Consider the following 13,140-nt stretch of genomic DNA (forward strand, 5'->3'; position numbering starts at 1 on the left):
TAACAAATTGCCAAAACATTTTTTGCCTGGCTGTCAGACGAGTTTGAAAGCTAAATTCTTGGCTCAGAATCAGCAGGATTAATATGAGACGCTAAAACATGATACTGGAGCTGATCAAACCGTGCAACCTACACCTGAGGGGAATTTTTCTCATGGAATTCATAAAAATGTCCTTATTTTCTCTTGATTAGATGTGACTGTTAAGGTTTAAATAGAAAGCAGCAACTTCTACGTGGACAGCAGTGGGAGCTTTACTGTTCCAAAGCCATAACTTTTAATCAGCACAGTTCCCTGTCAGAGTGGATTACCCCAGGACACTTCACAACCCACTCTGCTCCCACCCCCTGATGGCTTTGAGGGGGAGCTTTGGAACAGGAGGAGGGAAGCAGTGAAAAAGGGGATGCAATTGTCCGAGAGAGACAGAGCTATGTGCCAAAATGTCTGAAGGTTTCAGGACTGTATGATTCTCACATTATTGGTACTTTATTTTTTAATCGACCGCTGTTTCTACAAAGGCAAATCCACTGTTTGCATTCCTCTTCTGTGTAGTTAGTGTGCCACAGAAACCCAATTTGGAACCTGAGGTGTAAACTCTCCTTTCAAAGAGTCCTTTAGCAGTGGAGGATGCTGGCTGGGATCCATCCAGCAGGCATGAGGTTCACAAGGTTAATGAGAAGTTCAAGGAAGAGCATTTACAAAAGCCAGCACCAAGAACAGACCAGTTCTTGCAGCACTCTGTTCATGGGCAAAGTGGGATTGTGCAGTCTAGGAAGCTGAGGAACTACCTCATTCTGGCTGTTGCCTGATAAGAAGACATAGCATGTATGAAATATTGGGGGTGGGGGGGGAAGGGGTCCACCTTAATTAAGATCCTTATATAAAAAAAAGAGCTAGATTAACAGCCTGTAAGAGGTATACAATATATCTTGTATACATGTGGACAAGTAGAGTTTGGGTAGCAGCTTCTAAAATTGGCTTTATCAGAGGAATCTCTAGCCTAAAAGGAGAATAAGACTTTTAGTCTCCCTTTAAGTCACACTCTCTCAGCAGATCAGGGCTGTACTTGTCAACACAAGGACCCCATTGCACTTGCCTTTGTAAAACATGAGGTGTGAGTTGTGCCTACACTAAATAAAATTAATCATTTAACCAACCTAATCAAAGAGGATACTGGATATAGTGACTTAGAGGTGGTTAAAGGGCTGAAAGGGATCACTTGTTTTAGCAAATCCAGTCTCTGACAACAACATGCTATGTCACAGGTGTACAGTCCAGAATGAATTCAAAGAGGATCCACTTTTCCCCTTCTCCTATTCTTTCCTCAGAGCAAGTGAAGAACTTGTAAAAACACTATCTGCTTCCTTACAGCAGACCAGATACAGAACATAAAAGATTCAAACCCTGGTAATTCACAGAAGTTTGTAGAAGAGGTTAAAATATGTGCACTAATATCAGGAATCTTTCCAGGGTGACCTTATTGCAGCTTTCCAGGATCTAAAGGGGTTCCAAGAGAGCCAGAGAGGGACTTTGGACAGTGGCCTGGACAAGGGGGAATGGCTTCACACTGACAGAGGGCAGGGTTAGATGGGATATTAGGAATAATTCTTCCCTGTGAGGGTGGGGAGGCCCTGGCACAGGTTGCCCAGAGAAGCTGTGGCTGCCCCATCCCTGGAAGTGTCCAAGGCCAGGTTGGATGGGGCTTGGAGCAACCTGGGCTGGTGGAAGGTGTCCCTGCCCATGGTAGGGGGTTGGAGGGCGGTGAGCTTTAAGGTCCCTTCCAACCCAAACCATTCCATGATTCTATGATTCTATGACTCTATGATTTAAATGTCCTCAGACTAATAAATTTGGCAGACAGACAATGCGGAATCTAAATAAAACAGAGGAAATTTAACCAGCACAAGCTGTTGGACAAATCTGGGGGAGGGAAGGGGGGGTGGAAGAGGATGAACTTTAAGGTCCCTGCCAACCCATTCCATGACGCTATGATTCTCTGAATGCATTTGAAAATGTCCAGAAAATCTTAACTGGGTGAAAAAAGCCTCCTCCTTGACCATAGATTTAGCATTGGTTATAAAAAAAAGAGTTGAGCAAATCACTCAACCAAGAACAAGAGAGTACTGGCAAATCTTGTACAGTATCTCATCTCTCCTTTTTGTGAGTCAGAAGACAAATTCCTCTCTATTTTGTAATTCCAAGTTATGCTTCAAGATGAAAACCCCACTCCCAGCCCCTCCTGAAGACCAGAAGAAACACCAAAGAGTGGGCCAAATTAAATGCAAAGCCAATTCTGTGCAGCAAGCATAGGTCAGCCTGGCCTCGCTTCCACCTTGCAGTTATTGATCACAACAGGGCAGAGATCAGGAGTCCTGTAATCCCAGACTTTCATTTATAGCTCTGGCTATCCTCTCACCTCTTCCATAAGCAGTTCTGTGAACATCTGCCTCCTCAGATGACATTTTTTCCACAGTGCTCACACCCACCCTGCAGTGCTGCACTGAGGCAGGGAAGCTTTAGCTCTGCCTTCCTATTTGTGTTACTACCTTGCTATTACCCTGCTCTACTTTACTCTTCAGGAGTATGACTGATGAAACTGGGCAGGATTCTCAACAATGTGTAAATTCTAGGGTAGAGTCACTGTGCTAAGGATTAAATAAAGGGCTGATAGTGTTTCAGATGTACAGTGTCTTAGTGAGTTCAGTGTTCCTACAAGCCTGTGAGGGCTCTGTTGGTCTGCCCTCAAATCCACGTGCCTGATATCACATAGGTCTGCTGTAGCTGGAAATTAGTAGACTGTTGCTGACACTTGAGCTTACCTGTACAGTAACCTTATACCAAGTTCATGATTTTCCTGACAAGTTCCATTACAACTGAGAACCAACCAAAAAACCTCAGCATTAGCTGTTAACTGACCACAGGACACAAGGCCAGCTCCAGATCCATGTAATATGGTCACTGGGTATCACAGAAGCCCTTATACCATCTAATGGACTCACTCAATGTCTGGATGCTTTTCAAATGAGATGTTCCAGTATGTTTATACACAATTTTGGGGTTTGCAACTAGTATTTTGGAAGTGGACACCAAAACCCTCCAAATGAAACTGTGGGAAATGATACAGTTTGAAGAAGTATATCCTATATTTTATTGGGAGAGAGCTGTGTTTACAGCCTGTTATTGTCTGTGCTGGTTGGCTTTCCCCCAGCAAACACCAGAATGAGCAAGTTGTGGCAGTTCTGGGCAACTTGGCAACTGCAGTTTAGTTTTACAAAGCCTGAGTTGATGAGCTTTCTGCTGACAGGCAGTCTCTCTCTCTAGAAGTGAAATGTTCTGATCCAGTTAAAATATCTATCAGTGAAGGATGCTCTCCATTTAAAGTCTTTGAAAGTTAAAATTCCTTTAATGGACTTGGAAGTACAGTATCTTTTTGCAGAGGGTAAAATAATGATTTGTATATTGACTCTTAGCTCCTGTGGATAAATAAGTGACATATCATTGATACGTGAATAATCTATGAGCACTTCCTGCAGTGTTTTCGTATTTATATCATTTCGGGGGAAAACAAAACCAGTGAGATGATCTGTTTGAATATTAAAAATATATCTAGAATACTGATTTTTTCTTTGTCCACCAAAAGTTATATTTCAGCTATCAAAGCCACCAAAAAGAAAACTACAAAATACTTTGTTTACTAGCTTATAAAAGTCATTTTTTGGTGATGAATTTTGAGGAAATAAAGACCTCAATTACTTTTTCCTTGCTCAACAGTTACATTGAATGTACAACACGGAAATGTAAGGGCCATTACTTCCATGGAAGCAGAGTGTTGGCAGGGGAAAATACCTGCTTTAGGAAAAATACCTTCCCTTTCTCCTATCAGACAGACCAATTCAGATGTTGAGGTGATTTGAGAAGATGAAGATCCCAAAGACCTTAGGTAAGACCTTAGGTAAGACCTTCATGAGCAAACATTTCCCTCATAAACCCTTTCAAATTCTTTTTGAATGAGCTTTTGTGTCAGCTCCCCCGTGTTATTATGAAAGGATTAGTGAACATTATCACAACAGAACATAATAAATTAATGCTTGCAGCTCAAGTCACCTAAGGGATACTAAAGACCTGTCCTAAGTTGCAGTAGGCACACTGCAGTGTTCAGGCTGAAATGTATGGGGACAATAGCTTGACTTAATGTTTAGAAAGTAAGCCTGGAAGTTAGGGCTTAGCTGAAGGTTCCTGCCTCCGTTGGCAGAATCCAGCAATTAAAACAGGTTCTGTTCATGACTGAATAATTCTTATTATTGGACAGAAAGTACATAAAATATTTAGCAGTTTGAAGCATAGGTCCTGTAATAGATGTTTTTCTTCAGGGAGCATAAGGAAAACTGCTTTTGGTGTTACTACATTGCACTGTGGATTGAGATATTCAGGTTTTGTCCCTAGTTCAGCCCCGTTGGGACATTCAGGCTGTTTCTGCCCTGGTATCTCTCATGGAAAATGTTTACATCCCTTCCCTTAGCCCTGCCTGGTGTGTGCTGGCTGTTAGAAGACAAGCTCTCAGGCCAGAGGGTGATTCTGATGCTTCTCCTTAGGGTACAGGCTGTGGCTTCCCACGGGCACTGTGAGACAGGTGCTGTAAATAACCCCCTGCATCTGTGCCCTCTGCAGGGCAAGGCTGGGGATCAGCTCCACACTGACTGTGCTCGTCTTCAGAGTGTGACAGACATCCAAGGACATGTTCCAGCTCAGCCTGGACCTGGGTTGTTCTGAAGAGGAGGGGATGCAGAATATCTACAATGGAGGTTCACAGCAAGTAGGCAGGAGGGTTAGCTTGATTTGGCTGATGTTCACACAGTAGTGCCTGGGGAGCGATTTAAAGCATCTTCTAGAAGCTGCACCTCCTTATTTCAGGATTTTTTTGATGGAAAGAAGGCTTTGCCAAACCCTCACATCTCTGTAGTCCCCAGTTACTGGTATTGCTTTCCTCTGGGGACAGTCACTGTCTTGGTTAGGACTCGGCACCGAACACACCTCATTTCTGTACCCTCAGCAATGCTCAGCGTCTGCCTTACAAACAGAGTCAGGACAAAGTTCCTCAGTATTGCTCTTCCAGATCTTATCTGCATGAAGTTGCCTTTGAGACATTCTGCAGTGGCCAGACAGTGAGCCACCAGCAGCACTTTTCCTCCTAATCACAACGAGCTCCCTGATAACATGTTCTTTTCCTGTAGTTTCTTGTTGCACACTCGGGACTGTGAGCTCCTCACAACACGTGCACACAGTGCTGCACACAATGGGATCCCAGTGACTCAATAGGGTTGCACTTCAATTACAATGGAAATAATAATGTTAATTTATTTTCTTGATGCTTTTGACTAGGATTTGCTGAAAAATAAAGGAAATACGGGCTATGGATCATGTTACCATAAAACCACATGCAGCGAAACATTCATCTGTCTCCAGCATTTCATGTCTTCTGGGCATCCGAGAGAGTGGAGTTTGATTTACACAATCAAGCTATTCATTAAATATCTGTTTGAGTTTTAGGCAGATGCATCCTTTACCTGAGTGATGAAATCTGACTACAGGAAATGGAGCTGTTCCTTTGTGAAAAGACCCCATTCTGCTTTATAAAGTGAGCCTTGCAGCAATATACTTCTAGAAAACTGCCAAGCTTTGTATACCAAATACTGTTGTAAGGGCTCAGCAATAAAACAGTTGTGGACTTGGGGGTGATCCAAGCACACAATAGCACATCTTTATGCAATATTTCCTCTTTCAACATCCCTCTCCAACACTGTAATTCACTGACAACCGTCGGTTCATTTTAATTCCAAAATTCTAGCCCAGAACACTAAGCAGTTTATAGAGTCTGAATTCTTGTGTGGGCATATTAATTATTTAAATCACTAGTCTAAATCCTGTTCCAAAGAGCTCTTGCTGGGAGTCCTTCAGGAGCAGACTGATCTATTGCTTATTATCGCCTACTGGGTTGTGCTGCGAGTCAGAGGCATGTTCAGTATTTCCTATCAACAACGCTCTGTATAGCTGGCTGTTGTGAGGGCACTGAGTGATTCTGAATGAAGGGAAAAGCAGCAAATATATGTTAGAGGATATATATAAAATGATCCAGTGAATTGATATAGCCCCTATTAGGGATTGGCTTGGAAGCTTCTCAGACGAGTCATTTTTAGAAAAATAAATTATCCCCAGGCAGATGGGAGAGGCTGTAAAACCCAGTGCTGTGTTGAGTGAGGCTCCTTATCTTGCAAACCACCTTGCAGGGAACACACACAGGGAAGAATCCTGCTGGTTCAGGGGTACACACAACTTTCCACTGCCTTTGGTGAGAGCAGTGATGGGTCAGGTCTGTCTGGCACAGAGAGGGGCAGCTGTATTTTCATGTATTTTAGCTTTTGTGTTGTTATGAAAATAAACCCATGAAGTTTTGTCCCTTTTGCCTTTTTGGACCTGAAATGGGCACATTTCAGCTGTTTCAGTGGCAGGGCAGGCGTTCAAATGAGAAACACCTTCTGCTCTTAAAAAGCAACTCCAACATATTCACTGCCTGAATAACGAGCCGTGCATTCCTCACCAGCCAGGATAATGGGACCTTCAAAAGCAGAGAAGTTTCACATGACCTTAGTACATACGCCTGACTTTGAGTGCCTGAAAGGAGTGACCTCCATCCCATTCATCATCATGGCTTGTTAACACTCAGATCCACTGTTCAGCGGGTTCCCCCCAAAATTAACCCACCCCAGACCTGAATGGCAGGGCCATGGCTGGGCAGGGAGGTCACACTGAGCCACGGTGCCTAAATGGCCACTCCCCAGAGGACAGACTTTTCTTGTGGGCAGCTCTGCCCCTCCACAGAACCAGCTCAGAGCCACAGACCTTTGCCAATTACACAGCAGGAGATAACAGGATAATGTTCTCCTTAAACCCACTATGGGACAGTCAACACAGATGCAAGGGAAGGCATACAGCACTTATATTACTTGATATTAATTATAACCTCCATATTTTATTCATGAATTTTACAATTCCAAATATAATGAAACAGTTAGAGTATTTTATTACAAAGCTTATAAAATAATTAAATATTACACTTATAGTTTTTTGCCTTTTTTACACCATAATTCATACTTTGTGACACTACCATTTTCTTTCCTCAGTTGTCACTTAAGGAAGTGAGCAAAGAAATATAAAGGAAAAGCTATGCATTAATAAATTAATTATTTTACATAAAATAATAAAAAGGACACAATTATAAAAACAAAACAAAAACAACCTTGTAGTTTTCCTAGAAAAAAAAGTTATAATTACACAATGTCCAATATCAAGACAGAGCGGTGTAGGTTGAGATATGTTTCCAATCATCATTTCTTAGAGTATCACAGAATACATGTTTTTGATTTAAATTGTTGCAGAGGGAACTGCTAATTTTAAGTGACCACTGTCTGGCATTAGTGCTGAGCTGGCTAATTTTATGCTGAAACCATACTTTAAAAAAAACAGTCAAACTGAACTACATTCATCAAACAAAGTTGTGGGATTGGGTGGAATTAGATAAATACGTCCCTCATAGGCACTCCCCAGAAAATTACAGTAGGACACAGCTCTGTCTCAGATGGGTTTGGCAAACAGGTTGGGGATTTTTTCAACGCAGAAACCTTTTGAACTGCACCATTTGATCGTGTCACCGAGCACCTCGATACTGAACGGTTACAAATATCATTATGTTTACAATTCTTTTGTTTGCTGGTGGATTCTGAACTAAATACAAGTATTAGGAGAGTGTATAAAAATAGAATTGACTTTTATTTGGTTTGAGTAAATAATCCACTTATCTTTTTCAAGCGCTTTTTCCGTATAACCTGTGTGAATAAATAAGTGTTCAGAGAAGTTCAGCATGAATTAACAGACTGTAATATTCTTGTTATTTCCTTTGGGTAATGAATGAATCAAAAATTTGCAGAGATTTGAGATTAAAAGGAAGACATTCTTCAGTATCTTGGCATTCAAACAATCTAGCTTCTGAAACAAAACTACTTTAAAATATCAAGTTTAAATTTTAAAATTACATATCTAATGAGCTTAGAAAGTTGAAAACATAACCGTTGAGCTCAATAAATCTGAGTTCCTTGAGTTAGTTGAAACATGAAATCCTTATTAATTGTAACACAGCAATATTAAAAGTCCAAATATTCTAACGCTGAGTATTTCTAGGAATACATTTTCAAGTTACTAGTTAACCACCTCTGAGTTTCTACACAAAGCAGAAAATGAATTCTTCAAAATAATAAGAACATTAGCATGATGCAAAACTTGCTTTTCCAGCAGCAAGTCTGATAGAGAAGCACCATAAATCTTTGTAGTGCACTATTTACTTCTGGTGGTCACACGTGTGACACTGTGTTCTCCAGCCAACAGCCATTGGAATGTCTCTCTGTGGCAGCAAACAGCTTCCTCACCCTGGGACAACGGTATCATAAAAAAATTATGGGAGGAAACGCTTTTGACAGTGTGCTCTGTCCTGCTGCCACGCCGTAGCCTTCCTCCTCCAGCTCCCCATCTCTTTTTTGCTTTGCATTCTGGTAAATTAGCCAGAAAAGGCTTCCTTGCCTTAATTTCTTCCTCGTAACATGTGACAGTGCAAAATGACACTTTTTTAAAGAAAGAAGAACTTCCCCTCGAGTCTCAGTGTTCAAGTGATCCATAGTACCCTGTGCTTTAGTGAGGTCAGCAAATAAAGAAAAAAAAAGAAACATTCCTTTTTCAACACATATCCAACAATTACTGTACCTCAGACATTCCCTTAGAAAAAAACAAGTCTCTTCCATCAGTGGTTTATGTGGCACCATGTCTTGCCTCAAAGTAGAGATAATTCCAACATAAATTGAAGAAGAGAATCCTGTCACTGAAGGGTTCAGATAACTCACTGCTATCAGTTCTTCTTTGTGCATGATTTACAACACTGCTTGCCATAAAATTTGTGGTTACAGACACCATGCTGGGGCACCAGATGACACCAAGTGAAGAAATCCACACAAGAGGGATCATCTGAAGGAAAGAAATCCAAGCAATATGGTAAGACGGTGTTTTTAGCAAGTCTGCAAGTCAGGCAATATTTCCACACATTTGTATGCAATTGTAAGTATTAAAAACATGGTGGGTGACTCAATTCAAAGAAGAGGAAACATGAGCGAGCTTTCATCTCAAAAATACTAGTTTCTTTTTTTAATTTTTTAAGAGATCAAATTTACTAATTTATAGAGATAGAGCTAATATCACAGGAGGGTCAGAGGCTGAATTAAAAAATTTAGAGCACACTCTGAAGTTCAGGAAAACAGAAGGAAGTTCCACATTAGAGGATAGAAAAACTTATCTGTGTTTACACCTCTGATTACAAATGTTGTTCTAAAGCCAGGTACTTCCACATATGAGCCTGCTCTACACTTGATGCCAACTGCTTCTTGCCACCCCCCATCACACGGAGTTTACCTGCACCTCAAAGTAGTGTCAGCTCCGAGTGTGAGTGGGTGTCCACACAAACACATGGAAATGGGAGTGCCTGAGCCCTGCTCTGAGCACATGTGGGCACAGAGTGCTCTGCTCCCTGTCTGTGTCCCAGCACTTTCTACAGGCACTTCTTTCTCTCCATTCTGCTCTGCAGAGAACCTCAGAAATCTCTTTCCTCAGCTACGTGCCATGAATCAGGCTTTTAGGACTATGCCCTGCTGGTGAAATCTTAATTAAGTGCAATGAGAAAAGAGACAGTGTTTAGTTCTGAAAAGCCTTTAATTACAAATAGAGGTAAATCGTATTTTTCAATTAAGATCTTATTTCTCTTCAATTTCTGTACAGATCATTTATACACACAGCTCTGCTGCTTTAAAAACATTTCGGAGCTGCTCCTCTCTCCAGTTTTGTAGAGGATGCTTTATGTTTCTTTAAATGAGCAGAGTAATGATTCATATGGATGATTTATAAACAAATTCACTGTGTCTGAGAGAGCAATAGGACTCAATGAGCTTCAGCAAAATTTATAGCTAAACTGAAATCTCCTGTGAGCATGGGAAAAGATTTCATTCAACTCTCAAAACTACTGTTTACATGGTCAATAAAAGGAATTTACAAGGAGACTGAAATAAAATCTAGCCAGCACTGTCTCTATTCTCAGATCAGCTAAGCTGAGTCACAGCAGATAAATGCTCCCTCACATGGCACAGACAACTTCTTCATGTTCCCTGGACCAGGAATCATCTCCATCTCTCTATAGGAACTTCTTTGGATTCATCACCACTGCTTTTTTTTAATTCCCTTTTACATCATGGCAAAGGTTATTTTTTTTTTTGTATGCCTTTATCACTCTCAAATTTGAATTAATAGGAAAATTATTTCTTTTTTTTTTTTTTAAATATGCCATTTTTTCTCAGCTTTTAAAAACATAAGCCTGTCTGAAAAATTCTAATGGTAGGGAAAGAAAACACTGTTCTTGAACAAACACTTGTCCAGGAAGTGGGGAGCTCAGTACTGAACTGCAGCCTTTGCACTCCACAGCACTGCCTTTCCATTCTGCATGGAATGTTAGGAGGGATGCAGCTGGAGTTCAGCACCAACCTTCCCGTTCCTTCCCCTGCTGTCACCAGACAGAATCTGGGAGGAACCAAAACAGACAAGAGTGAAAAGCACACACCACACAGAGGAAGGAAAGCTGTTCTAAGTAAGACAGAAGAAGCTCTCCTGCCATGAAAGGGTAAATTTTTAAAAAATTACAAATTACTCTTTGAAAAAAAATGTATGAGGAGGAGGCAACATTAATAAATCTTTATTCTCACTTTGAAGATCAGAGGGCAGTGTTAATATTACAGAGGTATGGCTGAAAACTTTACACTTGGGACCTAATCCAAGGACTGTTGGAAGGAACACAAAGAGTCCCACAAAATTCAGTGGATGGGGATCAGGCTGTCAGTCCCTTATTTCTATTTACCCAAGTATTTAAACGTTGTTCAGATTTTCATTCATTTAAGCAGTTGGATTTACTAGGAGTCACAGTGACCCTAATTGCATTTAGCAGAGGGGTGGAAATGACCCGGTTTGTCGAGGAAAGTGCAAACTCTCCCTGAAACATTAATTTCTTGCCTGTGATCACTGAGCTGGAGCTGCATGGCTGATAATAGAGACTGATTTGCTTCAATGTGATTCCAGCACAGCTGGTTTCCTCTCTTTCTGCTGGTTTAGACAGAAAGTTAGAGAGCAGTGAGGAGATAATTGATCTCTAGAGCCTGACGACCCAGGTATAATAAAGGGGAAAGGGCTCCTGCAGATGTGAGGAGAGAGAGAAACAGGCCAAGGCCAAAATTAATAACAGACAGTACTTCAAACATGAAATATAGCAGGGGAAAACAGGGGTGAAAGAAAAGTCCTTGCTATGTAACAGAAAAGGGAGTTATACAGGAACTCCAAAGTACAGCAGAACCTTTTAGGAAGGTTAATTTGAAGTGTTAGGAACATTTACTGATAAAAACAGCAGAACTATTTCTTATCCCTTTTAGGACCATTTCATCTCTATAGCCTTGTTTGGATTAAGGTCCCCTGATAGATCAGCTTGATACTCTGCATGTCTTGAGCTGATGCAGTAGAATGGTTAGGATCTCCCTGGGCTTCACAGGGTTTCTGTGCACAGGGAATGCCAGGAATTGGGGCAGACATTGGGGGTGGTTGGCTAATGTCAGTTTACAAGATGCAGGGCCAGAGCTTGACCTCTGCTCCCAATTCCATTACCACCTTCCTCTTGCAATCCAGCTTGGGTTTTATAGAGGTTACTTTCAGCTCCCAGTTTTAAAATGGTAACAAGTCAATTAATGTGCAGTATTTTGAAAGCTAATGTTTAATGTGCTTTAGCATACCTAGATAACCAGTGTTATGTGGGACAAACCTGAACCTCCATGAGGTTTTTTCACATAGTTAGGAAGGAGTCATGAACAGTGACCATCCTGTAACCAAATATATGGGACAGGGTAATGCACCACTCTCTGTCTGTGATGGTGCTGAGAGAATTCCTCCTCCATCATTCCCTGCTCCTCACATTGAAGAGGCAGAGAGGGATACAGTAGACATAAAGCTGGGGAGATTCATGTTCCCTGACTGCACGTCTCAAGGACATTCTAGATAAAACATTTGTGGAGTCCCAGGATCTGGGTGCAATCTGAAGCTTGGTCTGACTTCAGAAGACTAAAAGTAAATGGCAAATTCTTATTGCTTAGCTCCAGAGTTGCTATTATTAATCACAAAGCAGTACCAGCATAGGATGCTTCTGTTATTCAACAAGAGAGTATAAAGATGCTGCTCAGAACCAAACAGCATAACTATTTCACATACTGGTTTTAAAATCTCCTGTGTCAGTCATACTCTTAAGTTTGCTTTAAGAGAGCTCACTTTGAGAAGAGAGATGCTGTAGTATCAGACAGTTACTGTCAATCTGGAAGCCTGGGAAAAAATCATTTATGAAGGAACATGCCAAATCAGTGAGTGCAATGAAAAGGTGGGCTTTGCTGGCTACAGAATTCTAAGGAAACAACTCTACTGCAGCATGTAAAGCCGAGTTTTACCTCTTTTCACGGGGACTGGGCAGAAGTTGGTGTTGCAAGCTCTCAGGACAGCTGGTTTCTGGTGGGGCAGGCACCCAGACGCTGGTCTCCCCTGGCGCAGGCACTGCACACTCCGGGTCTGCACTCCCCCTCCACAGGTCACTGTGCACTGAGGAGAAAAGGAAAAGCTGTCTTTCATTGCAGAGACTCTGGAAGCCCATGAAAGCCAAAGTGGGGAGTTTCAAGGGCTTTGGATGAGACTTTCAAAGCAAGAAAGGCCAGGATCGGATGTGTCGCTGTTCAGTAACCCCCACCAGGACCAACTTTTCAGAGACGTGTGTGTCTTTTGGTTATTTAAGGACTCAGCTGAAAATCTGGTTCCTTACTTAGGCATTGAGACAGAAACTGAACATTTTAGAAAACCTATTCCTGACTGTCTGCCCTGATTTCTTTTGATCTCTGGGCCTCTGGGCCCAATCCTGCTGCCTTAACAGAGATAAAACTCCCATTGGAACAATAATTATGGCAATATCTGGGGAAAACCACT

The 13,140-nt window shown here is 41.5% G+C and overlaps 1 protein-coding gene and 1 long non-coding RNA gene across 8 annotated transcripts in view; one reads left to right on the top strand and one right to left on the bottom strand.

Annotated features, from left to right (window-relative positions):
* LOC113956815 overlaps positions 1 to 13,140 on the top strand; it is a 62,618-nt gene that overhangs the window by 30,457 nt on the left and 19,021 nt on the right. For 2 of the 3 annotated variants that reach the window (XR_003530959.1, XR_003530957.1), the window contains exon 3: positions 9,006 to 9,094. The exons of the other annotated variant lie outside the window; for it this stretch is intronic. This is a non-coding gene — a long non-coding RNA (uncharacterized LOC113956815). Of the gene's footprint in view, positions 1 to 9,005; positions 9,095 to 13,140 lie in introns of those variants that run through there. 3 annotated transcript variants of the gene reach the window in all.
* Positions 7,009 to 13,140, bottom strand: part of ADAMTS18 (ADAM metallopeptidase with thrombospondin type 1 motif 18) — a 78,813-nt gene continuing 72,681 nt past the window's right edge. For all 5 annotated transcript variants that reach the window (XM_027663741.1, XM_027663742.1, XM_027663745.1 and 2 more), the window contains 2 exons: positions 12,615 to 12,762; positions 7,009 to 9,063 (listed from right to left, as the gene is read on the bottom strand). In XM_027663741.1, coding sequence (XP_027519542.1) covers positions 8,948 to 9,063; positions 12,615 to 12,762 — 264 coding nt within the window. In that variant the 3' untranslated portion in view covers positions 7,009 to 8,947. The remainder of the gene's footprint in view (positions 9,064 to 12,614; positions 12,763 to 13,140) is intronic.

This window comes from Corapipo altera, unplaced genomic scaffold (assembly GCF_003945725.1).
Source record: "Corapipo altera isolate COAL_440 unplaced genomic scaffold, ASM394572v1 140b, whole genome shotgun sequence".
Classification (NCBI taxonomy): domain Eukaryota; kingdom Metazoa; phylum Chordata; class Aves; order Passeriformes; family Pipridae; genus Corapipo; species Corapipo altera.